The sequence below is a fragment of the Sparus aurata genome, chromosome 9 (genome assembly GCF_900880675.1).
Source record: "Sparus aurata chromosome 9, fSpaAur1.1, whole genome shotgun sequence".
NCBI classification, from domain to species: Eukaryota; Metazoa; Chordata; class Actinopteri; order Spariformes; family Sparidae; genus Sparus; species Sparus aurata.
The window spans coordinates 34636624-34660136 of record NC_044195.1 but is presented as its reverse complement, the minus strand read 5'-3'; the positions used below and the strand labels follow the sequence as shown (position 1 = coordinate 34660136).

At 44.0% G+C, this 23513-nt stretch overlaps 1 protein-coding gene and 19 non-coding genes across 23 annotated transcripts in view; 19 read left to right on the top strand and 1 right to left on the bottom strand.

The window, feature by feature from the left end:
- pde9aa (phosphodiesterase 9aa) overlaps positions 1-23513 on the bottom strand; it is a 40185-nt gene that overhangs the window by 2314 nt on the left and 14358 nt on the right. For 2 of the 4 annotated variants that reach the window (XM_030428156.1, XM_030428155.1), the window contains exons 4-14: positions 14826-14869; positions 12271-12325; positions 10147-10217; positions 6943-7027; positions 6291-6351; positions 3571-3645; positions 2786-2872; positions 2415-2519; positions 1521-1603; positions 1043-1313; positions 83-187 (exon numbers count right to left, since the gene is read on the bottom strand). In XM_030428156.1, the coding sequence (XP_030284016.1) occupies positions 83-187; positions 1043-1313; positions 1521-1603; positions 2415-2519; positions 2786-2872; positions 3571-3645; positions 6291-6351; positions 6943-7027; positions 10147-10217; positions 12271-12325; positions 14826-14869 (1042 nt within the window). Of the gene's footprint in view, positions 1-82; positions 188-1042; positions 1314-1520; positions 1604-2414; positions 2520-2785; positions 2873-3570; positions 3646-3771; positions 3847-6290; positions 6352-6942; positions 7028-10146; positions 10218-12270; positions 12326-12582; positions 12803-14825; positions 14870-23513 lie in introns of those variants that run through there. The other 2 variants (XM_030428157.1, XM_030428158.1) reach the window with 2 other exon arrangements.
- Positions 16525-16598, top strand: trnat-agu (transfer RNA threonine (anticodon AGU)). The gene has a single exon. It is a non-coding gene; the product is annotated as a tRNA-Thr (tRNA).
- trnan-guu (transfer RNA asparagine (anticodon GUU)) lies at positions 16943-17016 on the top strand. Its single transcript has one exon. It is a non-coding gene; the product is annotated as a tRNA-Asn (tRNA).
- On the top strand, positions 17263-17336 carry trnat-agu (transfer RNA threonine (anticodon AGU)). Its single transcript has one exon. It is a non-coding gene; the product is annotated as a tRNA-Thr (tRNA).
- Positions 17502-17575, top strand: trnat-ugu (transfer RNA threonine (anticodon UGU)). The gene has a single exon. It is a non-coding gene; the product is annotated as a tRNA-Thr (tRNA).
- On the top strand, positions 18241-18314 carry trnat-ugu (transfer RNA threonine (anticodon UGU)). The gene has a single exon. It is a non-coding gene; the product is annotated as a tRNA-Thr (tRNA).
- trnat-ugu (transfer RNA threonine (anticodon UGU)) lies at positions 18477-18550 on the top strand. The gene has a single exon. It is a non-coding gene; the product is annotated as a tRNA-Thr (tRNA).
- On the top strand, positions 18713-18786 carry trnat-agu (transfer RNA threonine (anticodon AGU)). Its single transcript has one exon. It is a non-coding gene; the product is annotated as a tRNA-Thr (tRNA).
- Positions 18959-19032, top strand: trnat-agu (transfer RNA threonine (anticodon AGU)). Its single transcript has one exon. It is a non-coding gene; the product is annotated as a tRNA-Thr (tRNA).
- Positions 19378-19451, top strand: trnan-guu (transfer RNA asparagine (anticodon GUU)). Its single transcript has one exon. It is a non-coding gene; the product is annotated as a tRNA-Asn (tRNA).
- On the top strand, positions 19698-19771 carry trnat-ugu (transfer RNA threonine (anticodon UGU)). Its single transcript has one exon. It is a non-coding gene; the product is annotated as a tRNA-Thr (tRNA).
- Positions 19934-20007, top strand: trnat-agu (transfer RNA threonine (anticodon AGU)). Its single transcript has one exon. It is a non-coding gene; the product is annotated as a tRNA-Thr (tRNA).
- On the top strand, positions 20353-20426 carry trnan-guu (transfer RNA asparagine (anticodon GUU)). Its single transcript has one exon. It is a non-coding gene; the product is annotated as a tRNA-Asn (tRNA).
- trnat-agu (transfer RNA threonine (anticodon AGU)) lies at positions 20673-20746 on the top strand. Its single transcript has one exon. It is a non-coding gene; the product is annotated as a tRNA-Thr (tRNA).
- trnan-guu (transfer RNA asparagine (anticodon GUU)) lies at positions 21337-21410 on the top strand. The gene has a single exon. It is a non-coding gene; the product is annotated as a tRNA-Asn (tRNA).
- On the top strand, positions 21657-21730 carry trnai-uau (transfer RNA isoleucine (anticodon UAU)). The gene has a single exon. It is a non-coding gene; the product is annotated as a tRNA-Ile (tRNA).
- On the top strand, positions 21893-21966 carry trnat-agu (transfer RNA threonine (anticodon AGU)). The gene has a single exon. It is a non-coding gene; the product is annotated as a tRNA-Thr (tRNA).
- On the top strand, positions 22615-22688 carry trnat-ugu (transfer RNA threonine (anticodon UGU)). The gene has a single exon. It is a non-coding gene; the product is annotated as a tRNA-Thr (tRNA).
- Positions 22837-22910, top strand: trnat-agu (transfer RNA threonine (anticodon AGU)). Its single transcript has one exon. It is a non-coding gene; the product is annotated as a tRNA-Thr (tRNA).
- On the top strand, positions 23256-23329 carry trnan-guu (transfer RNA asparagine (anticodon GUU)). The gene has a single exon. It is a non-coding gene; the product is annotated as a tRNA-Asn (tRNA).

Here is a 23513-nt window from a genome sequence, read left to right as displayed (position 1 = left end):
GCAGTCACAGTCTGGACTTTACATCTGAGCTGTCAACATAAATAAACAGTGAAATGTGAACATTCAGTGTTTTCGGACTGACCTGCATGAAGTACTCCTCCAGCAGGCAGTCGACCCAAGGCTCCGCCACCTCCATCGGTCGCACCTCGTTGGAGATGTCGCAGCACTTGATGAGCACCATCTTCAGCTGCAGAGGTCAGAGGTCACAGAGAGGTCAGAGGTCACAGAGAGGTCAGAGGTCACAGAGAGGTCAGAGGTCAGCGAGAGGTCAGAGGTCACATGAGCAGAGTGTCATTACAGTGAACACAACACTGCAGAGATTACTGAGGTGGAAACCTGGTGTGATCAGATCCTGCAGCTGCTAAGAGCATGATTTAGAAGCTCATTTTAACACATTTACAAATGAATACAGAGGTATAAATACTCGAGTACAGAACGAGTACCTCCTCATTTGATTTAAGAACAGATTTAATCTTCTACGCTGGACGAAAAATCCAATATGTGACTTTTTCGGTGGGTGTATGGACGGATCAAGGGCCAAAACTAAATATATAAATTAAAAAAAGTCTCAATAACTTGTACTATTTCACCTATTTAGTTTTCTATTGTATTTATTCATTTATTTATTTATTTATTTATTTACATATATATTTCATCTTTTCATTTTATTTTCACTCTTATTTATTTCTACAGACTTATTTATTTTATATTTTAAATATGAATTTATTCATTTTTAAATGCATTTATTAAAGTATTTCTTTATAATTTATGTAATAATATGTAATAATTTATTCCTACGGATTGTTTATGTTTGTTTTTGATTATTTTGTATTTTAACCAAGTCTTATTTATGTTAATGAGGAGGCCGTCCTTCACTCAAATCCAATCAGATGTCACTTTGCTTCACTGCACTAAGGAAACATGAAGTCGTTGTTACGTAACACAGAAGAACATCGGACCATAAACAGGCGAGGATCTGAACACTTCCTCCTCCTCTCGGTTCACTTCCTGTTCATAAATAACGAGCGGACAGTTTCCTCACACAGGTGACGTGTTCCTCGTCTGTGTAGTCGAAGCTGTCCACTTTCTGTTTGAAGGAGTCGAGGATCTCGCCGTGTCGAGCCATGTCCGTGGCCAGGATCAGCGTGATGGTTCCCTGTCGGATCTGTTTGAAGGCCTCGGGGTCGAAGTTGGAGAAGATGTTGCAGTCGGGCTGAGAGAAGATCTGGAAGGCCACGGCACAGTGATGGTTCTCCAGAGGAGAGATGTCGTTGTAACGAACCGCCAGCTCGGTTCTGGCGTTGATCTGATACCTGAGAGAGAGAGAGAGGGATGAGAACGATCGAAGACAACAAGACAAAGACGAGACGAAGAAAAAGGAGGAGGAGGCGAGTGAGACAACAGAGAGACGGAGCACAGGGAGGAGAGGGAGGAGATGAAGGGAGCGAGAGGATGGAGGAAGAGGAGAGAAGGAAAAGGAAACGAGGACGGAACAAAGAGGACGAGGAGGGATGTCGTACGTGTTGTTGAATCCGGGGTGATCGAGGTCGTGACACACAGCAGCCGTCATGAGAATCAAAACGTCGACCTGAGTGAACTTCTCCTGCAAAACACAAACACACGATTATATCAGTGAGTTCATGAAGCATCAAACATCATCAGTCAGTCGTCCTGTGACTGTTACACCTCCAGAGAAGAAGAACGAGAGAGAAGAAGAAGAAGTAGAAGAAGAAGAAGAAGGAGAAGAAGAAGAAGAAGAAGAAGAAGAAGAAGAAGAAGGAGAAGAAGAAGAAGAAGAAGAAGGAGAAGAAGAAGAAGACGACGAAGAAGAAGAAGAAGAAGAAGGAGAAGAAGAAGAAGAAGAAGACAAGAAAAAAAAGAGGAAGAAGAAGAAAAAGAAAACAAGACGAAGAAGAAATTCCGTTTGTTTTTTGTTCAGACAGGCCTCTCCTCCTCTTCCTCCTCCTCCTCCACTTGCTCCTCTTCCTCCTCCTCCTCCTCTTCCTCTACCCTCAGAAACTCTTCTCTATCTGTTCTGGTTCTGTGTCCATTAACCAGCAGGACTTCTCTTCCTCCCTCATTGATAACACTGATTGATTGAACAGTATAACAGCATTATGTTGGCGACCTCATCACTCTCTCAGCAGAATCTCATATCCACAAATCTTAATGTTATTAAAGCGTCCGCTGGATGAAAACTCCCCGTCAGCGTCCTGGAGGTCCTCTGGGTTTTCTAACCGGGTCGGACGTGTTTCTGATCTATAAGCTGACTATTAAATGTCACGACATTTAAACATTTCAACATGTTGACCTTTCAGAGTCGTGCTAACATGACTGGATCAATGCACAGGCCTGCAGAGCGTGTGTCGGCCTGGGACCTTTGATTGGAGCCTCAGGTGTGTCGGGGTGTTTACCTGCAGGCTGCACAGGCAGATCATGCTGTACATCATCTGAGTGACACAGAAACAGTGACGGAAGTTGTGGAAGGGGTTGTTCTTGTAGTTGTCGTGAATACAAAGCTGCAGAGAGAGAAAGACAGCCGGCGTGAGTTCATATGGAAGAACGTCAGCGGGGAAAGATGAGAGGAGGAAGGTTTCTGTTGCATCACACGCTTCAGGAAATATGTTGTGAATAAAGATTAAATGTGCAGGATGAAGGTGACATTTGACAAAACGCCTGAACAAAACAACACACTTCCTCCTTCCTCTCATTCGTTTTCTCGCCCTGCTGTAAATGTGTCACATCAGGCTGCAGATGAAATGATGGAGAGGAGTGAAGCTCTCACCAGCCATCTCTTCAGTGTGATGGGGTTGATGTTGAAGTCCTTGACCAGGCCGAGGTCGTGATACATGTGTTCAAGACAGCTCAACATCTGGAGGAACAAACGAGCACAGATCAGTCTGAGAGACGGAGACACCACTTCTTCTTCTTCATTTGGTTTTACAGACTCCCTCTATGTTACTGTTCCAACTTATCAAACATCTTCAAACATTTTGTCTTTAACAGCATCTGAGCACTAAGCATGAGAGTACTGATGGATACGAGCTAAAAGAACGATCTGTGTTTGACTATTACTGCCTGTCTTGAGTAAATAAGAGCACAGAGCTACAGTAACTCATGTTGGTCTCAGAGCTGTTTTGCACAAACTGATGGCGTGGAGTTGCATTGTGGGTAACGTAGTCAGAAGAATGTTGTGAATAAAACTGATGATATTTGTGATTCTGGAGCATCACATCTGTTCTGAAACTGTTCATCAGGAGTCCGATAAAATCAGTGAATGATTATTGTAACCTTGAGCCAAAATGGCCGCCATCAGTCAGTTTAGTGCAGGCAGCTGATACTTAGAGACACATTTATTGATTTCCTACTTCAATCAAAGACTTCTGATTATTACTTAATGACATAATATTGAACAAAGAGGAAATTACTGATAGCACATCACTGATTAGCGAGGTCATCGTCAGTTGATTAATCAGTAATAATTAACAGCTGCGACCCAGACGGAGACGATCAGAAGCCAGAGATTAACATATATGAATCAGAGGATTAATAATCAGGTCAGAGTCTCACCTCGTTGGGCTCCCACTGCCAAGCATCGAATGTGGGCAATCTAAGAGCTTCTACTGTCTCCTTAGACAGGTGGTACTACACACACACACACACACACACACACACACACACACACACACACACACACACACACACACACACACACAGGGGGGGAGGAGAGAGGGGAGTCGTGGGTGAGACGGGTTCAGCTCTCAGTCTTACCTCGTTGGCCTCCCACAGCCAGACGTCGAAGGCGGGCTTTTTGAGGGCGTCTATGGTGTGTTGTGACAGCATGTACTGCAGGCAACAGAGCTCCCAGTTAACCCTGTTCACCTGCGCCACCTGGCTCTGGGCTACACACACCTATACACCTCTACACACACCTCTACACACACCTGCACCTCTCTACACACACCTGCACCCTCTACACACACCTCTACACACACCTGCACCTCTCTACACACACCTACACCTCTCTACACACACCTACACCTCTCTACACACACCTTCACACCTCTACACACACCTACACCTCTCTACACACACCTGCACCTCTCTACACACACCTCTACACCTCTACACACACCTCTACACACACCTCTACACACACCTGCACCTCTCTACACACACCTATACACCTCTACACACACCTCTACACACACCTGCACCTCTCTACACACACCTACACCTCTCTACACACACCTACACCTCTCTACACACACCTTCACACCTCTACACACACCTACACCTCTCTACACACACCTTCACCTCTCTACACACACCTACACCTCTCTACACACACCTTCACACCTCTACACACACCTACACCTCTCTACACACACCTTCACCTCTCTACACACACCTACACCTCTCTACACACACCTACACCTCTCTACACACACCTACACCTCTCTACACACACCTTCACACCTCTACACACACCTACACCTCTCTACACACACCTGCACCTCTCTACACACACCTCTACACCTCTACACACACCTCTACACACACCTACACCTCTCTACACACACCTGCACCTCTCTACACACACCTCTACACCTCAACACACACCTACACCTCTCTACACACACCTGCACCTCTCTACACACACCTCTACACCTCTACACACACCTACACCTCTCTACACACACCTGCACCTCTCTACACACACCTCTACACCTCTACACACACCTCTACACACACCTACACCTCTCTACACACACCTGCACCTCTCTACACACACCTCTACACCTCTACACACACCTCTACACCTCTACACACACCTCTACACACACCTACACCTCTCTACACACACCTGCACCTCTCTACACACACCTCTACACCTCTTCACACACCTACACCTCTCTACACACACCTGCACCTCTCTACACACACCTCTACACCTCTACACACACCTCTACACACACCTACACCTCTCTACACACACCTGCACCTCTCTACACACACCTCTACACCTCTACACACACCTCTACACCTCTACACACACCTCTACACCTCTACACATACCTCTGAACACACCTACACCTCTCTACACACACCTGCACCTCTCTGCACACACCTACGTTAACGTTCATGCAGATTAACTGATGTCATCCGAACTGTTTGACTTCATTTTCAAAGATTCTTACGTCCTGCAAGAATCTGTGAGAATGAAGTTGTGTCTCTGACGGTGCGCTCGGGTCAAAATAAGAGTAAAATAAAGACATAAAATAAAGTTTCAGACGACAGGTTCAGGGAGGGAAGATGTTCTGAGAGGAAACTCTGTAAAAGTGGTGAAAAACCTTTTACAAGATTTATATATTTACATTAATATTATTTTTTTGGTCAAGATTTGTTATTGTAAATTTCTGATTTATTAGTATTTGAGATTTTTTTTTTTTCCATTTAATTTTGAGATCTGAGTTATTTTTTCTCATAAATGTCACTTTTTATTGATAAAAAGATTTTTAATCTCAGGGATTCTCTGTTTTGTTTTTCTCGTATATGTGGATTTTTTTTCTAATAAATGTATCATTTTTTTTTTTTATCTCAGAGATTATCTAAATCTTTTTATCACAAAGTTGTGTTTTTTATTTTTAATCTCAAATTTTATAACTTTATACTTAATTTTATAATCTCAAACATTAACCCTTTCTTTGTTTTTGGTGATAGATTATAGAATAGGTTTTTTCTCATTGATTTGCTTTTTTTCTTTCATATTTAAAAAATAAATGTGTGATTTTTTTTCTCACAAAATAAAATCTTTATGATCTCAGATATTATCCAAGCTTTTTCTCGTAGTTTTGTGTTTTTTTCCTTGAGATGATATGAAGTTATATTTCTTTCAAATGTCTGATTTAATAATCCCAGAGATTATCCAAATGTATTTATCTTTGTTGTTGAGTTTTTCTCAGACCAGCTCTCCTCCCTCGGCTCTGTGATGATGTCGTATGTCGGTGTTACATCATCGTATGTTTCAGACAGAAGTTGGTTGTAAATGTTTAAACTGTGTTCAGTTGTTAAATGTGTGACAAACATCAGTGAGTGAAGCTCGGCTGCCTGCAGGTGAGTGTGTTTCACACCTCAACACCTCCACTGTGTTTACAGACCATCAGACGTATTAATGATCACATCTGGTTGTTTGACTTAACGTCCAGGTGGAAGCACAGTGGAGACGCTGTGTGACATCATCAGACTCACCTGTCCGACAGAAACAGAGCGCGAGGGTGGATTCTTACCTTCGGGTACGAGGGAACGTCTCTGCGAGGAGTCAGCTTCTTATTGTCCTCCAGGAAGTTACTGAGAGAGAAATAAAAACAGCTTTAATCTACCAGGATAAATATTATAATCACAGAAGAGTAACGACGGAATACACAGAGACGATTCTGTCAAAGTGTTTAATATTAAATGATTATGAAACAAATGATTGTTAAACATCAACTGTTCAATCTCAGATATTATTTTCAGGATTTTCTCACAGATTTTACTTTTTCCTTTTAAATGTATGATTTTATTTAAGGTGACAATTAAGAATAACAGATATAAATTAGTAATGTTTTCTCATAAATGTACGACTGTATAATCTTGGACAATATCCCTGTTTTTCTTCTTGTAAACGTTTTTTTTTTTATGTCAGAGAATATGTTTTTTACCATAATTTGTGATTTTGTTTTGAACATTTATGACTTTTTTTTAGAGGTTTAGGATTTAATAATCTCAGATTTTTTTTTCTCCTCTTTCAGCCAATCACACGCCTCCTGACTCTCTCAAGTAAACTCAACAACTGTGAGCAGAATTAGCCTGTTAGCTGCTGTTAGCATAGAAACATCTACAGTACCAGAGTGAATCTGGTCTGTGACACCAGACAGACTCAGTGTTTGTCGCTGTCACCTGTTGTTTCTGGACGCCATCTCCTCGCGGAGCTTCTTGATGTCGTTGCGACATTTCTCGATCTCCACCACCTTCATCCCCTCCACTGCAGACACACACACAACTCATCAACACCTGGTGCTGCCAGAGGAAACACTGTCATGGCAGACAAACTTTGAGAAGCACTGGTTTGAATGAACGAGGAGAGACTGAAGATAACGCAGGTGGAGGTGGAGACGCGGGCCGGTGGGTGGAGGAGGTGGACGCCGGTCGGCTGTGTGTCGTCTGATTGGTCGACTCAGCACACCTCAGCTGCTGTCAGAATTTGGTCTCTCTCATCCGTCCTCCTCGTCCTCCTGAAACTGAGAAAAGGTCGCCCCCGACAACACTCCAGCTCCCACTGAAAACAGGTGACCATGGCGACCAAAGTGATGAGAGGATGGAGATCTGTGTGGGCGCCACGCGGTTGCCGTAGCGACCAGGTATCCAGGCAATTGGCATGCTTGTGTGAAGTGTCTGTGCGTCAGACCTCAAACTACTACTGTACAGCGAACCTGCTGCAGCGGGCGAGGAGAGAAACGCTCACATCAGTGTTCAACAAGTGGAGATAATCCAGTTCAGATCCACAACATCTAATCTGGATTATAGTTACTGGAAACATATCTTCTAATTTCGTAATCTAAAGTCAGTGCACTGTTGTTTTGGTCATGACACTAATGTTTATTCTAATACTGAGAACAACAACTGCTTCATATTCTCACTGCAGGAAATCATGATTGTGCTGCTTTTTTATCAGATTTTGCCAAAAAAATAAAATAGAGAGCTGAAGCCCCGCCCCTTCCTGTTTCCATCACGGGACCTTATTGGTCAAACCTTCGTCTGTTAGTGACTGAAGAGAGAAATAAAGTACTGATCCGGTCTGAACTGTGTCATGAATCTCACACATGATGTTTGTCAGTTTGTTGTCATTAAAGTCAAACCTCATGTAGTTTAGTGTTGAAGCTCAGTGAACTACATCATCTCATCAACACGGCACCAGAACCAACATGGAGCCAACTGGGTCAGAAAAGGACTGACGTCACAATAAACCTGCTCATATTGACGACTGCAGTTCTGGTTCTGGTTCAGTTCTGTGGAGAAGCGGCTCTACAATGTTTAAGTTAGGACACGACGTCACTGTTGTCTCTATAAAGACGTATTTTCACAGTCTGATGTTTCATTATTCTGATGACAAACTGACAAACATCACATGTGTGATTCATGACACAATTCAAACAGGATCAATACTTTACCTGTCTCTCTTCAGTCACTAACATACGAAGCTTTGATCAATAAGATCCATGAGGGGAACAAAAAAAGTGTACAGAGCAAATGAATGAATAGGAAGAAAACATGTATCAGTACAAATTATTCTCTCCGTGTTCCGTCTCTCATGTCACAGTCGAGCACATTTTTGTCCCTTTAAGCTTTTTTAAAACATCCGCATAATAATCGAGAATCAATTAAAAGTGATGGTTTGGTTTCCTGTTTATTCGGCTCCAGTCGAGCAGCTTTGTCACAACCTGTTGATCCGTTCACCTTCAACTCCGCTGCGAACGGAAAAGCTGCATACAATAGAGTCGGGAAATCGCCATGGTGACCGAGGCAAACTCGGGTCGTGTTGTCATGGCGACCGAAAGGGTCAGTGCACGAGGGGGCTATTATGAAACATGGAGACACACACACACAAGTAGTGTGAGAGGAAGACACGGAGCTGCAAAACAGACGACTCGATCTGATGTTTGTTAACACACACACACACACACACATGTAGAAACACCTACACACACACACACACACACACACACACACACATGTAGAAACACCTACACACACACACACATCACATGTGCGTGGGCCCTTCCATCACACCATGCAACACACCTACACATAGTGAGCTGTCACAGGAAGCAGCAGCGGTATGTCATGTCACATCACAATCCCCCAACAGACGGACCGACTGACAAGGTTCTTCACATGTTTGTTCAGCTTCCTGTCGGCGACACGCGAGCCCGTTCAGGCCAGACAGTAACCTGCGTCTGAGTGACAGCTGCAGATCTCACCTGCCCTCCTCTATATTCAAATAAACTCGTCCATCACTGAGACAAACAGACACAATGTTTTTTACAACAAGAGAGAAAGAACGTCGCGTAGAATATTTGCTTAATTAACAAGAAGGCCCCAATAATTAAGAAGTGATTGGCGACAGTGTTTCACAAAGTTTATAAAGTTCCTCCAAACTCAACAACTCACTAAACTGAGCGATTTCTTAAGGGATTCTGGTGACTTTCTCTAACATGTAATCTATATTGGTTACATGTTCAACGTCTATAGAAATGTTTAAAATAGTTAAATCAGCTGCTAAGACTTTCAACAAGGAAAGAAGAAGATTAATGAATTGTGTTGAATGCCGAATTTTCAACAGGGTCAGACTAATTGAGCGATTGACAGAGACGGTGATCCTCAGAGTTTATAAAGCTTCCCCTCACTCAAAAACTTGCAAAATCGTGCGATTTGTTAATGGAGTCTGGTGATATCGTGGTTGCAAGTTCAATGATTGAACCTGACCTTTATCTTTAATCACGGCCTATCAGGAAGGATGTAACGATTGCATAAACGATAGCTGATTAAATGTTCCTGTGCGTGAACCGCTGAGAACACTCAGCCCTATATTTTATACAAGAAACAACGGTTTTATTGATCGTACTTTATAGCTGCCATTAATGTCGACACAGCTGCAGGTCACTGAGGGCCAACATGCCCTCAGAAAGATCAGCGGTGCAGCGAGCTCGGCAGCCGCAGAGGAACTTCCTTCTCGCAGTTAATAAAACTAAAGCTGATAAGGGTCAGCTGAGGCGGAGAGGGCGGAGGATCACGACCCCGGCACGCTGTTGTATAAGGGGGAAGATGACGACGACACATTCCTCTCTGTGCAGGAACAGTTGGAGGTCATCGGCGTCTTCAGGTGGGCGAGCAGTGCACATCACCTGTGCAGCTGTAATCTAATCAGCCTGATTACCTGTGACAGCACGCTCTGCAGGCATGCAGCTATCTGTGATCTATCTCTGACGGACACTAATCAGTTACTGGATCTTAATAAAAACCTCTTCTGCAGGTTTAATGAGTGAACAGTAATCTGATTACTGCTCCAGCTGATGACAGAGGCGTCGATGGAGACGGACTTACGCTCGACTCTTTTCTCCAACATGGCGAGACGGTTGGTGACCTCGGTCTTCAGCTCGTTGATCTTGAACGCCCTGCAGACACAAAGGAAGAGACGAGTTCATAAAGACGGCAGCAACAATAAACCGTCTTAAAAATCTCCCAGACGCAACTTCTTATACCTCAAAGCGACACGTATCAGCATCGAGCACTCGTTGATCGACTCCCTGACGAAGTCTCGATGCAGCGACGCGCCACAGTTTGTCTTTAAGGTATAACTTCATTTAATCAATCATTTAAAGATCTGTAGTTATCATGTGTCACTCGGCACATATCTTAATTCTAACATCAATTCCATGTATTTCTTAATGTGAAATCATATATATTATTATTTGTAAACACTTTTTCTTACAGAAGCCCTAAACGGCCATGCATTCACACATTTTATTTCCTCCGTTTTCCCGCGATAACGAGATAATTTTCTCAAGATCTCGAGATAACGAAACTTTGTTTTCCCAAGATAACGATATAATAAGGTGTGTGTGCGTGTTTGAAGTGTGCCTGCATGATTTTTGCTGAACGTGATGAAATGATTTACTCTGCACCTGGCTGATAAAGGGTACAAGCTCTTACGGTGTGTCTGAAGGTTTATTATCTCGGGAAAACAAAGTTTCATTATCTCGAGATCTCGAGAAAATTATCTCGTTATCTCGGGAAAACGGAGGAAATAAAATATATGAATGCATGGCCGTTTAGGGCTTCTGTAATTTCTTATTGTCTTCACTCATATCTTATTAAAATCTCTCTTTAATGTGATATTTCTTTATAAATGGTGAAATCAGTTGAAACAGCTGCTAAATGTTGGCAGAGAAGCAGACAGGCTGGAACAAACTGACACTTTTAACATGGAAACAAACAATTTCACGTTTTGCATTTAATGCTGAATTTACAAGACGGCATTAATGATTAAGAATTTGTCAGAGATCGAGTTTAACAGAGTTTATAAAGCTGCTTCTGTCGCAACAACAACACAAATGTAGAGTTTTTTTAAGGGAGTCTGGGGACTTTCTCCAAGAAGCAGCCTTCACTGGATTCTGTAAACTCTATTTGTAAACTCTGACATGAAATATTGTCTTCTTTCATATTTCTAAACCAGAGGGAGCAAATCAACGTCTCCTCGAGGATCAGTTTCTGATTCTGATTCAGTTATTTTTTATTTCTGCGTTTTCCTGCACAAATAACAACAGAAACAAAGTAAAAAAAAAACATCTGCATCAGCCCAGAATTTCATCTTCAGTGCAGTTTGGACGTTTTATTGTTTCTTTGAAAAATAGCAAGTTGTTAAACACGACTCACAGCAGCTTTTTGTATTTGTATCTTATGTCTTTGTGCACGTCGCTGATATAAATCTATTCCATTCTATCTATTATATAATATTCATACAGGTTGGTCAACAGATCATCCCTGATTTTTTTGGAATATCTGCAAACATACAAACCAAACTTTCAGTAAAATCCAACAGAGCTGCAGCGAAAACAACATTAATTCATGAATAACTTACATTTAGGTCATTTATGATGAAAACATTCGTAGTGTAAAATGACCGGAAAGACAAACAATCCGTTGTTCTCCGGTCGTTGATAATAATCTGTCATCTTAGTTTATGTAATTACTCTGATTAACTGCTGACACTTCACTTAATCAGAGCTTGTTATACGACTTCATATCTCATTATTCATGCAACAGTCTAATCATTCAGTCTGATGTCCTGCTGCTTTGTTCCCTTTGGACTCCTGCCCTGTATGATATTATGTACCACTGCACCAGTTCACCCAGTTTGTCTCCCAGTATACGGTGACTCGGAATAAAAAAATACTCCCACAGTCGTCTAAAACACTTCAGAAAATCAGCTGCAAAAACGAGTAAATCGAGGATCGTTAAGCTAAAAAAAGGAGGTTGTTTTTCAGCAGACGAGGAGAAACTCACAGGAATTAACGAGCTGATCGCAAAAGGTGCAAAAGTAAAAGAGAGTACAGATGTTAAGGAAATGATTTACAGTAATTAACAGACAGAAATGAGACGATATGCACGTTAAATCTTATCTCGTCAGCAGCTAACGAGTGAGGAGCAAACAGTCGGCTGCCTTACCTTGAAAACTGCTCCGCCACTTGCGTCAGTACATTCTGAAAGAGTTCCTCTTTATCTGCAGAGAGAGCAGGCGGGGGGTGTGTTACATATACAGTACACACACACACACACACACACACACACACACACATACTGTCAACAGACTGCACACACACACACACACACACACACACACACGGTTACAGAGGTGTGCACTGTAAACAGCTTGAATCCACTGAAGGAGACTTTTTCATTATGAACACAATAGCAACCAGAAGTGCATCAACACACACACACACACACACTCACACACACCTACACACACCTACAGACCTGTATACACACAGAGGTTATGTAAGCCAATCAGAGCGGTGCCAATCAGATGGCCAAAGCAACAGATGGCAGGAGAGCGAGAAGAGAGGAGATAAATAAAGCGAGCTCCGTCCCTCCGCTCTCTGCGACGGATCGTCTGGATCTGAACCGGCTGACAGCTTGACGTGTTAACGAGAATCCTCTGACTGCATGGGAACACAAACAGAGCGCCGCCATTGGCTGAGAGCTCCACTGTTGTGGGCAAAGTTCAGCGCCGCGGGCCAATAAACTCACAGCCATACGAGAAATTGTAAAGAGGAAAAAAAAAAAAAAAGGAACAGATCGAGTTTTGTACATTGTGTCGCTCGCATTCCATCTGTGACCGGAGGTCAGAGGTCACCGCAGACTCTGTGATTAATTAAGCTGCTTCAGCCGGAGTGACTAAGACGAATGGATCGTCAGTGACACTCACATCTTTCACAACTCACATGCATTTTACTGCACGTGCATGTAAAGAGGTTTCATTAAAAGATTTAATGCTTCAAACATACTGGAACCATACGTCTCGTAACGTAGTGACATCATCATGTACAACACAATTAGGCCGAAGAGAAACATCTTTTATTCCTGCTGCTTAAAGAATGAATCCTCTTGTTTTTATTGTTTTCATTTTTAGATCGAGCAATTTGTAAAGTTGATATTTGAGTCTCAATCACAGCTCGTCCAAAATCGCTCGCTTTTTGACGAGATGGGAACAGATCAAATAAACCAATCACATGCACAGTGGCTTGAGTCGCCTTTCTGCTTCTGTCTCTCTGTTTTCTTGTTTTCTCTCTGTCACTAATGTTATCTGCTTCCTTTATAAAGCTGCACAGGAAACACAGCTCCAGGGTTCCCAGATCAGTTTCCAGGACTTTTCCAGTGACGTTCTCGCTGGTGTGACAGACAGGAAGTGAACCGATACACTAATATGTTCCTTAATTATTCAATTTATTATCCCAATGCCTCTTTCTCTTGTGAATTGAAGTGTGTTATCCAACATCAATAACTGAATAGCTTGAAGACCAGTAACCAAGAGCTGCTGGAAGTTTTGCTTTCATCAGGAGCAACAGGAGACATACAAAAGAAAAAATAAGACGAGTCTCTTAAAATGAACAACTCACTGGTTTCCTTTTAAGAAAAAGTCTACGACTAATGCCGTGATGTATTCTGTAGGTGTGGGGAGTTTTAAAGGATGTTCCAGGACATTCTACTTTTTTCTGTGTTTTCCAGGTGGTGTGGGAAAGCTGACCCCGTGTTTTAGACTTGAAGTTGCTGTAACAGCAGGTGAGCCGCGTGCTCGTTTCGTAGCCAATCAAAACCAACGTGCATCGCAACAACAGGTGCTCTTAAAGTTCTATGAAACAACAGCCTACGTAGGACTCGTGTCATACGTGCGATATAAACTCTCAGTGCGTCTCGGTCACTGACTTGTTGCGGCGCTTCCACTTCTGTGATGTTAAGTCTCCATAAAACAGTTATATGGTCGGATGAGGCGCTCGTGAGATCAGGAGAGCTTTTTATAGATGTTACCAAGTTCTGTGTGTGAGAGAGTGTGTAGACCATGAGATAAAGTGTGTGACAGTCGATTTCCCTTTCCTGTATATTTGTTAGAATGTGTGTTCTGCTGGTTGCAGCGACAGTAAAGGTTTCTTCAGTTGGTTGTGAATTTAAAATAGATTCACTTTAACCTGCAACGACAGCAGGAACAAGTTTTAGGTTGAATTGTCGGTGAACAGTTGTTCCTTTAATCATCCGACAGTCAACATTATCATTTATCTGCAGTTGTGTTTGTGTCACCTGATGAATTTCTGCCCAGTATTTTCTCTTTAAACTCTGTTTTTGGTCTCCTCCAGCTGCTGAGGGAAATATCTGCTGAATGTTCACCAGCTAGTTTCTAAATGTGTCTGTCTGCTGTTTGTAGTGTGAGTTTAGAGCTTTATCTCTGAAAACAAGCCTATTAACCCTTTTCACCGGTCAAAAATCATCCCACATAAACCCGATAGGATCCGGCTTTTTTGTCTGCACCAGAGTCAGAATCTGGTGGGTCAACGCAGCCAAACTATCGGTACTTCTTGTTGTTTCTGTGTATTGTGCCCCCCAACCTCTGTTTAAATAACAACCAACCAAACCACATCACTGAAGGAACATTTTGGCATTTCAGTTTCTGTGTGTGTTTGTGTGTGTTTGTGAGTGTTTGTGAGTGTGTAGTCCCTGAAACTCACCTGCGAGCTGTCCTCCAGTCATTGGCACCACTCTGTACGGTGACCTTCAACAGACACACAAACACAGACACACACACACAACAGGTTAGTTGTGAGAGTCCTCTGAACACACACGCTGTACTTTTCCTCCCACTTACTTATACCAGAAGGGAAGACACACACACACACACACACACACACGCGCACACACACTCTCTCTCTTTACAACGAAGATTAGCGACACACAGATGATGTTTGTCAAATACAAGGTTTCAGATTTTACCCTCAGATAAGATAACAAACGTGCACACACACACCTATTTAAGTGTCCTCTCCAGTCAGTGTGTATGTGTGTCAGTGCATGTGTGTGAAGTGTTGTGTCTAACGAGACCGGGTCAGCACTCGTCATTTATGTTCCTCCGGCTTTAAAGTGCCGTCAGGTCTCAGATTTCATGTTTTTAGCGACCCTGAGAGAAATCCTTCCTGTTTGTTCTGGTTGAGGTGGAAAATTTGGAGGACGTTGGACCATTGGAGCGTCACCGAACAGCAGGTTTGGATAATTTCAGTTGAATAATGAAACTGAATGTGACATCTCAAGATGAGATCGTGTTACAGCTTAAGAGAAGATTTCAATGGACAAACATTCGACCTGAAGCTGCAGCCGAGATGAGAACAAACTGCAGCTTCAGATCTTAAAAGCAGCTGATAACACTCATCTAAACATGAACAATAAGTGACTTGTAAGGAAAGTACGGCCTCATTCACAATCTCATCGAGGAGGAATACACGACAGCCCTGCTGTTTATTGGAACGCTCCTGAGGCCTCTGACACACCAGGCTGTTGGTCAGCGTCTGCGATGTGTCCGGCACTGTTGGCACTAGCTGGAGATTGTTGGTGGCTTTTTATTTTTATTAATTTGAAAGTCGATGACGTAAATTAAAGCACCAATTTGAGAGGTTTTGCACGAAAGCACAAACATTCTAAGGGTCAGAGAAAGAGAGAAATCACCCATATTCCCTTTTATAATCATTCAGTTCTCAGTGTTGTTGCCCTCTTGTGAATTCAGCATGTAGCATGCAGCACTTGTATGTGTTTATTTGCATGTAGAGTGGGAGAGTGAGATCCAACCACATCTTTAATCAACTAATGGGTTTTATGATGGCAGCCTTCCCTTCTTCCTGCGTCCATGGTGAGGGAGAGAAATGAATCTGATTGGCTGTTCAGCTCAGAGAATCAGCACATTAGTCTCCTTCTTCTCTTGTCCTCCACTAGTCTATGAAAGTGGGTTTTAAAAAGCAAATTAAAAACAGTTACTGATTATCATGACAATGGATTTTGCATCTTCAGTACTGATTCTTCCTGTCTCTGTTTCTGAATTATGAATATAGTTTACTGCCACCTGCTGGTACAGAGGCTCATTTCCTGTTTGGGGTGAGACACAGCTGATGTATCAGTGACGAAGGACAACTGTTGCATCTCCGGTCTGTTTCTCATACTTCTGATTTGTATATCGACCCCCCTTTACCAGATTCCTGGGGATGTTCTTTGACGGCCCGTATTCCACAGGGACCCAACATAAGTCAGCACCTGATCGGTTCTGACCTTGATGATTTCTTTCTAGCTGAACGGATAACAAACCATCTATATCCAAACATCATTGAGCTGATTTGTTATGATTTCATGATGGATATAAAACTCTGTCAGGGAACAGAAGCTCAGGGCGCCGTGGCTTAGTTGGTCAAAGTGCCTGTCTAGTAAACAGGAGATCCTGGGTTCAAATCCCAGCGGTGCCTTCCTTGGCTTTTTTCAAAGAGGTTTGCAGAGGACTAAAACCATTATTATCTCACGTGCATTCAATGCAACTTCAAGCGTTACAGAACCCATCAAGAATGTCTTCTGGAAGAACAGGGAAATGGAAAACAGAGACATGATTGATAAGAAAACAAACTGATGTTTTGTGTCGCTGTCTTGGAAAGAACAATGAATGGTGTTCATTGTTAGCAATCTACTAGACTGTGGATTTATTCCAATTAGAGGGGATTCTTTGATGACATCAAAAGTACATGTTGTCTGAGCACAGCAGAACCTATTTCGGAAGAAGACGACCCACGATCTTTGGCCACCAACACCACAGCATGTCTCTGTGGCGCAATCGGCCAGCGCGCTCGGCTGTTAACAGAGAGGATGGTGGTTCGAGCCCACCCAGGGACGAGCACTCTTTCTTCCTGTCAAGTCCCACTGCCAGGCATCTATCTGAACTTAGTTGACCATCTTGAAGTCAAGCAGACTGCCACGATGTCCATTGACTTCAGAGGGAATTGGGGCTTTTGTTCTCCAGAACCCTTAAAGGCTCCCGTCCCCCAACTGGATCCCAGTCTGCAGCTTAATGATCTGGCTCCTGAGTCCAGCTCTGGAAAAACTGCTCCGATCAAAGTGTGCAGAAAACTCAAGAGTAATGGCGCCGTGGCTTAGTTGGTCAAAGTGCCTGTCTAGTAAACAGGAGATCCTGGGTTCAAATCCCAGCGGTGCGTTCCTTGCGTTTCCTGTTCAACAGGGCACCCACCACTAGATTGGCTCTGTTGTGTTTTCTTTTTTTTTTTTCCTAGCCCTGACCAAATAACGAAGCATCTTTCGCCAAACTACTTTGGTGTGATTTCATGCTTCATGTAAGACTCTGTGAGAGAGCTGAAAGCTAGGGCGCCGTGGCTTAGTTGGTCAAAGTGCCTGTCTTGTAAACAGGAGATCCTGGGTTCAAATCCCAGCGGTGCCTTCCTTGGCTTTTTTCAAAGAGGTTTGCAGAGGATTAAAACCATTATTATCTCACGTGCATTCAATGCAACTTCAAGCGTTACAGAACCCATCAAGAATGGCTTCTGGAAGAACAGGGAAATGGAAAACAGAGACATGTTTGATAAGAAAACAAACTGATGTTTTGTGTCGCTGTCTTGGAAACAACAATGAATGGTGTTCATTGTTAGCAATCTACTAGACTGTGGATTTATTCCAATTAGAGGGGATTCTTTGATGACATCAAAAGTACATGTTGTCTGAGCACAGCAGAACCTATTTCGGAAGAAGACGACCCACGATCTTTGGCCACCGAGCACCACAGCATGTCTCTGTGGCGCAATCGGCCAGCGCGCTCAGCTGTTAACCGAGAGGATGGTGGTTCGAGCCCACCCAGGGATGAGCACTCTTTCTTCCTGTCAAGTCCAACTGCCAGGCATCTATCTGAACTTAGTTGACCATCTTGAAGTCAAGCAGGGTGCCACGATGTCCATTGACTTCAGAGGGATTTGGGGGTTTTGTTCTCCAGAACCCTTAAAGGCTCCCGCCCCCCAACTGGATCCCAGTCTACATCTTAATGATCTGGCTGCTGAGTCCAGCTCTGGAAAAACTGCTCCGATCAAACTGTGCAGAAAACTCAAGGGTAATGGCGCCGTGGCTTAGTTGGTCAAAGTTCCTGTCTTGTAAACAGGAGCTCCTGGGTTCGAATCCCAGCGGTGCCTTCCTTGCCCCTTGCGTTTCCTGTTTGACAGAGCACCCACCACTAGATTGGCTCTGTTGTGTTTTTTTCCTAGCCCTGACCAAATAACGAAGCATCTTTCGCCAAACTACTTTGGTTTGATTTCATGCTTCATGTAAGACTCTGTGAGAGAGCTGAAAGTGAGGGCGCCGTGGATTAGTTGGTCAAAGTTCCTGTCTTGTAAACAGGAGCTCCTGGGTTCGAATCCCAGCGGTGCCTTCCTTGCCCCTTGCGTTTCCTGTTTGACAGAGCACCCACCACTAGATTGGCTCTGTTGTGTTTTTTTCCTAGCCCTGACCAAATAACGAAGCATCTTTCGCCAAACTACTTTGGTTTGATTTCATGCTTCATGTAAGACTCTGTGAGAGAGCTGAAAGTGAGGGCGCCGTGGATTAGTTGGTCAAAGTGCCTGTCTAGTAAACAGGAGATCCTGGGTTCAAATCCCAGCGGTGCCTTCCTTGCCCCTTGCGTTTCTTGTTCGACAGGGCACCCACCACTAGATTGGCTCTGTTGTGTTTTCTTTTTTTTTTTTCCTAGCCCTGACCAAATAACGAAGCATCTTTCGCCAAACTACTTTGGTGTGATTTCATGCTTCATGTAAGACTCTGTGAGAGAGCTGAAAGTGAGGGCGCCGTGGCTTAGTTGGTCAAAGTACCTGTCTAGTAAACAGGAGATCCTGGGTTCAAATCCCAGCGGTGCCTTCCTTGGCTTTTTTCAAAGAGGTTTGCAGAGGACTAAAACCATTATTATCTCACGTGCATTCAATGGAACTTCACGCGTTACAGAACCCATCAAGAATGTCTTCTGGAAGAACAGGGAAATGGAAAACAGAGACATGATTGATAAGAAAACAAACTGATGTTTTGTGTCGCTGTCTTGGAAACAACAATGAATGGTGTTCATTGTTAGCAATCTACTAGACTGTGGGATCATTTCAATTAGAGGGGATTCTTTGATGATATCAAAAGTACATGTTGTCTGAGCACAGCAGAACCTATTTCGGAAGAAGGCGACCCATGATCTTTGGCCACCAGGCATCACAGTATGTCTCTGTGGCGCAATCGGCCAGCGCGCTCGGCTGTTAACCGAGAGGATGGTGGTTCGAGCCCACCCAGGGACGAGCACTCTTTCTTCCTGTCAAGTCCCACTGCCAGGCATCTATCTGAACTTAGTTGACCATCTTGAAGTCAAGCAGGGTGCCACGATGTCCATTCACTCAAGAGGGAATGGGATCTTTTGTTCTCCAGAACCCTGAAAGGCTCCCGCCCCCCAATTGGATCCCAGTCTACAGCTTAATGATCTGGCTGCTGAGTCCAGCTCTGGAAAAACTGCTCCGATCAAACTGTGCAGAAAACTCAAGAATAATGGCGCCGTGGCTTAGTTGGTCAAAGTGCCTGTCTTGTAAACAGGAGATCCTGGGTTCGAATCCCAGCGGTGCCTTCCTTGCCCCTTGCATTTCCTGTTCGACAGGGCACCCACCACTAGATTGGCTCTGTTGTGTTTTTTTCCTAGCCCTGACCAAATAACAAAGCATCTTTCGCCAAACTACTTTGGTTTGATTTCATGCTTCATGTAAGACTCTGTGAGAGAGCTGAAAGTGAGGGCGCCGTGGCTTAGTTGGTCAAAGTGCCTGTCTAGTAAACAGGAGATCCTGGGTTCAAATCCCAGCGGTGCCTTCCTCGGCTTTTTTCAAAGAGGTTTGCAGAGGACTAAAACCATTATTATCTCACGTGCATTCAATGCAACTTCAAGCGATACAGAACTCATCAAGAATGTCTTCTGGAAGAACAGGGAAATGGAAAACAGAGACATGTTTGATAAGAAAACAAACTGATGTTTTGTGTCGCTGTCTTGGAAACAACAATGAATGGTGTTCATTGTTAGCAATCTACTAGACTGTGAATTTATTCCAATTAGAGGGGATTCTTTGATGACATCAAAAGTATATGTTGTCTGAGCACAGCAGAACCTATTTCGGAAGAAGACGACCGACGATCTTTGGCCACCGAGCACCACAGCATGTCTCTGTGGCGCAATCGGCCAGCGCGCTCGGCTGTTAACCGAGAGGATGGTGGTTCGAGCCCACCCAGGGACGAGCACTCTTTCTTCCTGTCAAGTCCCACTGCCAGGTATCTATCTAAACTTAGTTGACCATCTTGAAGTCAAGCAGGGTGCCACGATGTCCATTGACTTCAGAGGGATTTGGAGGTTTTGTTCTCCAGAACCCTGAAAGGCTCCCGCCCCCCAACTGGATCCCATTCTACAGCTTAATGAGCTGGCTGCTGAGTCCAGATCTGGAAAAACTGCTCCGATCAAACTATGTAGAAAGCTCAAGAGTAATGGCGCCGTGGCTTAGTTGGTCAAAGTGCCTGTCTAGTAAACAGGAGATCCTGGGTTCAAATCCCAGCGGTGCCTTCCTTGCCCCTTGCGTTTCCTGTTCGACAGGGCACCCACCACTAGATTGGCTCTGTTGTGTTTTCTTTTTTTTTTTTCCTAGCCCTGACCAAATAACGAAGCATCTTTCGCCAAACTACTTTGGTGTGATTTCATGCTTCATGTAAGACTCTGTGAGAGAGCTGAAAGTGAGGGCGCTGTGGCTTAGTTGGTCGAAGTGCCTGTCTAGTAAACAGGAGATCCTGGGTTCAAATCCCAGTGGTCCCTCCTTGGCCTTTTTCAAAGAGGTTTGCAGAGGACTAAAACCATTATTATCTCACGTGCATTCAATGGAACTTCACGCGTTACACAACCCATCAAGAATGTCTTCTGGAAGAACAGGGAAATGGAAAACAGAGACATGATTGATAAGAAAACAAACTGATGTTTTGTGTCGCTGTCTTGGAAACAACAATGAATGGTGTTCATTGTTAGCAATCTACTAGACTGTGGGATCATTTCAATTAGAGGGGATTCTTTGATGATATCAAAAGTACATGTTGTCTGAGCACAGCAGAACCTATTTCGGAAGAAGGCGACCCACGATCTTTGGCCACCGGGCATCACAGCATGTCTCTGTGGCGCAATCGGCCAGCGCGCTCGGCTGTTAACCGAGAGGATGGTGGTTCGAGCCCACCCAGGGACGAGCACTCTTTCTTCCTGTCAAGTCCCACTGCCAGGCATCTATCTGAACTTAGTTGACCATCTTGAAGTCAAGCAGGGTGCCACGATGTCCATTCACTCAAGAGGGAATGGGATCTTTTGTTCTCCAGAACCCTGAAAGGCTCCCGCCCCCCAACTGGATCCCAGTCTACAGCTTAATGATCTGGCTGCTGAGTCCAGCTCTGGAAGAACTGCTCCGATCAAAGTGTGCAGAAAACTCAAGAGTAATGGCGCCGTGGCTTAGTTGGACAAAGTGCCTGTCTTATAAACAGGAGATCCTGGGTTCGAATCCCAGCGGTGCCTTCCTTGCCCATTGCATTTCCTGTTCGACAGGGCACCCACCACTAGATTGGCTCTGTTGTGTTTTTTTCCTAGCCCTGACCAAATAACAAAGCATCTTTCGCCAAACTACTTTGGTGTGATTTCATGCTTCATGTAAGACTCTGTGAGAGAGCTGAAAGTGAGGGCGCCGTGGCTTAGTTGGTCAAAGTGCCTGTCTAGTAAACAGGAGATCCTGGGTTCAAATCCCAGCAGTGCCTTCTTTGGCTTTTTTCAAAGAGGTTTGCAGAGGACTAAAACCATTATTATCTCACGTGCATTCAATGCAACTTCAAGCGTTACAGAACCCATCAAGAATGTCTTCTGGAAGAGCAGGGAAATGGAAAACAGAGACATGTTTGATAAGAAAACAAACTGATGTTTGTGTCGCTTTCTTGGAAACAACAATGAATGGTGTTCATTTTTAGCAATCTACTAGACTGTGGATTTATTCCAATTAGAGGGGATTCTTTGATGACATCAAAAGTACATGTTGTCTGAGCACAGCAGAACCTATTTCGGAAGAAGACGACCCACGATCTTTGGCCACCGAGCACCACAGCATGTCTCTGTGGCGCAATCGGCCAGCGCGCTCGGCTGTTAACCGAGAGGATGGTGGTTCGAGCCCACCTTGTTCCTTTCAAGTCCAACTGCCAGGCATCTATCTGAACTTTGTTGACCATCTCCAAGTCAAGCAGGGTGACACAATGTCCATTCACTCCAGAGGGAACTGGGGCTTTTGTTCTCCAGAACCCTTAAAGGCTCCCGCTCCCCAACTGGATCCCAGTCTACAGCTTAATGATCTGGCTGCTGAGTCCAGATCTGGAAAAACTGCTCCGATCAGAGTGTGCAGAAAGCTCAAGAGTAATGGCGTCGTGGCTTAGTTGGTCAAAGTGCCTGTCTTGTAAACAGGAGATCCTGGGTTCAAATCCCAGCGGTGCGTTCCTTGCCCATTGCGTTTCCTGTTCGACAAGGCACCCACCACTAGATTGGCTCTGTTGTGTTTTTTTCCTAGCCCTGACCAAATAACAAAGCATCTTTGGTGTGATTTCATGCTTCATGTAAGACTCTCTGAGAGAGCTGAAAGTGAGGGCACCGTGGCTTAGTTGGTCAAAGTGCCTGTCTAGTAAACAGGAGATCCTGGGTTCAAATCCCAGCGGTGCCTTCCTTGGCTTTTTTCAAAGAGGTTTGCAGAGGACTAAAACCATTATTATCTCACGTGCATTCGATGCAACTTCAAGCGTTACAGAACCCATCAAGAATGTCTTCTGGAAGAACAGGGAAATGGAAAACAGAGACATGTTTGATAAGAAAATAAACTGATGTTTTGTGTCGCTGTCTTGGAAAGAACAATGAATGGTGTTCATTGTTAGCAATCTACTAGACTGTGGGATCATTTCAATTAGAGGGGATTCTTTGATGATATCAAAAGTACATGTTGTCTGAGCACAGCAGAACCTATTTCGGAAGAAGACGACCCACGATCTTTGGCCACCGAGCACCACAGCATGTCTCTGTGGCGCAATCGGCCAGCGCGCTCGGCTGTTAACCGAGAGGATGGTGTTTCGAGCCCACCCAGGGACGAGCACTCTTTCTTCCTGTCAAGTCCCACTGCCAGGCATCTATCTGAACTTAGTTGACCATCTTGAAGTCAAGCAGGGTGCCACGATGTCCATTGACTTCAGAGGGAATTGTGGCTTTTGTTCTCCAGAACCCTGAAAGGCTCCCGCCCCCCAACTGGATCCCAGTCTACAACTTAATGATCTGG